The sequence below is a fragment of the Cryptotermes secundus genome, unplaced genomic scaffold, assembly GCF_002891405.2.
Source record: "Cryptotermes secundus unplaced genomic scaffold, Csec_1.0 scaffold6859, whole genome shotgun sequence".
NCBI lineage: Eukaryota > Metazoa > Arthropoda > Insecta > Blattodea > Kalotermitidae > Cryptotermes > Cryptotermes secundus.
The window spans coordinates 233-949 of NW_019718060.1; the positions used below are offsets into that span (position 1 = coordinate 233).

The following is a 717-nucleotide window of genomic DNA, read 5'->3' on the forward strand; positions in this document are numbered from 1 at the left end:
CGTCATCATCAAATGCAACTGGAAGGTGAAATATAATAATACAAAAACGGGTTGACGAAGAGAACTCGTGACACGAACAATCACGGTTTACTTGAGGCAGACCTGTTCATTTTCACATGTTCCGACGGTAACCGACAATAAGTAGGACATGAACATGATCGAACATGATTGTCAAAAAGTTTTATGTCACGCGGTGTCTGACGGAAGACCTAAATTCCAGATAACGTATTTTGCTGATAATTGTATAGATGAGAGTCGTGATTTTAACGCACTAGCATTTACTCGACTGAGTACTGTAAAAATGTGTAAACAATGTTGAAGACATATTTCTTAGATATAAGGCCCCATAGTCCAGCAGAAGTCCGCCGACGTTTCGGAGGACCGTGCAACCACCATCTTCAGGATTGAAGAGCAAGAGAAGCAGGAGTTAAGTGAAACAAGCCGCTTGCAGGAAATGAAGATCTGATATAGGGTGTAAATGCCAGTGGAAGGAGCTTACAAGTTCGCCCAGAAGATGCAGAAGATGGAGGCAGTTTGGCCCAGTGGAACGAGTGGAACGTCGGAAACGGTCGGAAGACTCCTGCCTAATTAAATGACGCTACATCCCAGAACATCGTACTCATCGATCTTGTCTCAGTGAGTGTTAGAATCTCAGACCCAATAACACTATTGTCGTTTGTTATACACCATTTACAGCTAATGTTTGTGACACACGTC

At 43.0% G+C, this 717-nt stretch overlaps 1 protein-coding gene across 1 annotated transcript in view; it reads left to right on the top strand.

Moving 5' to 3' along the window:
• Positions 1 to 717, top strand: part of LOC111865817 — a 7780-nt gene that overhangs the window by 226 nt on the left and 6837 nt on the right. The window contains exon 1 of the mRNA XM_023854194.2: positions 1 to 636. This exon is cut by the window's left edge and continues 226 nt beyond it. Within this exon, the coding sequence (XP_023709962.1) occupies positions 593 to 636 (44 nt within the window). The 5' untranslated portion in view covers positions 1 to 592. The remainder of the gene's footprint in view (positions 637 to 717) is intronic.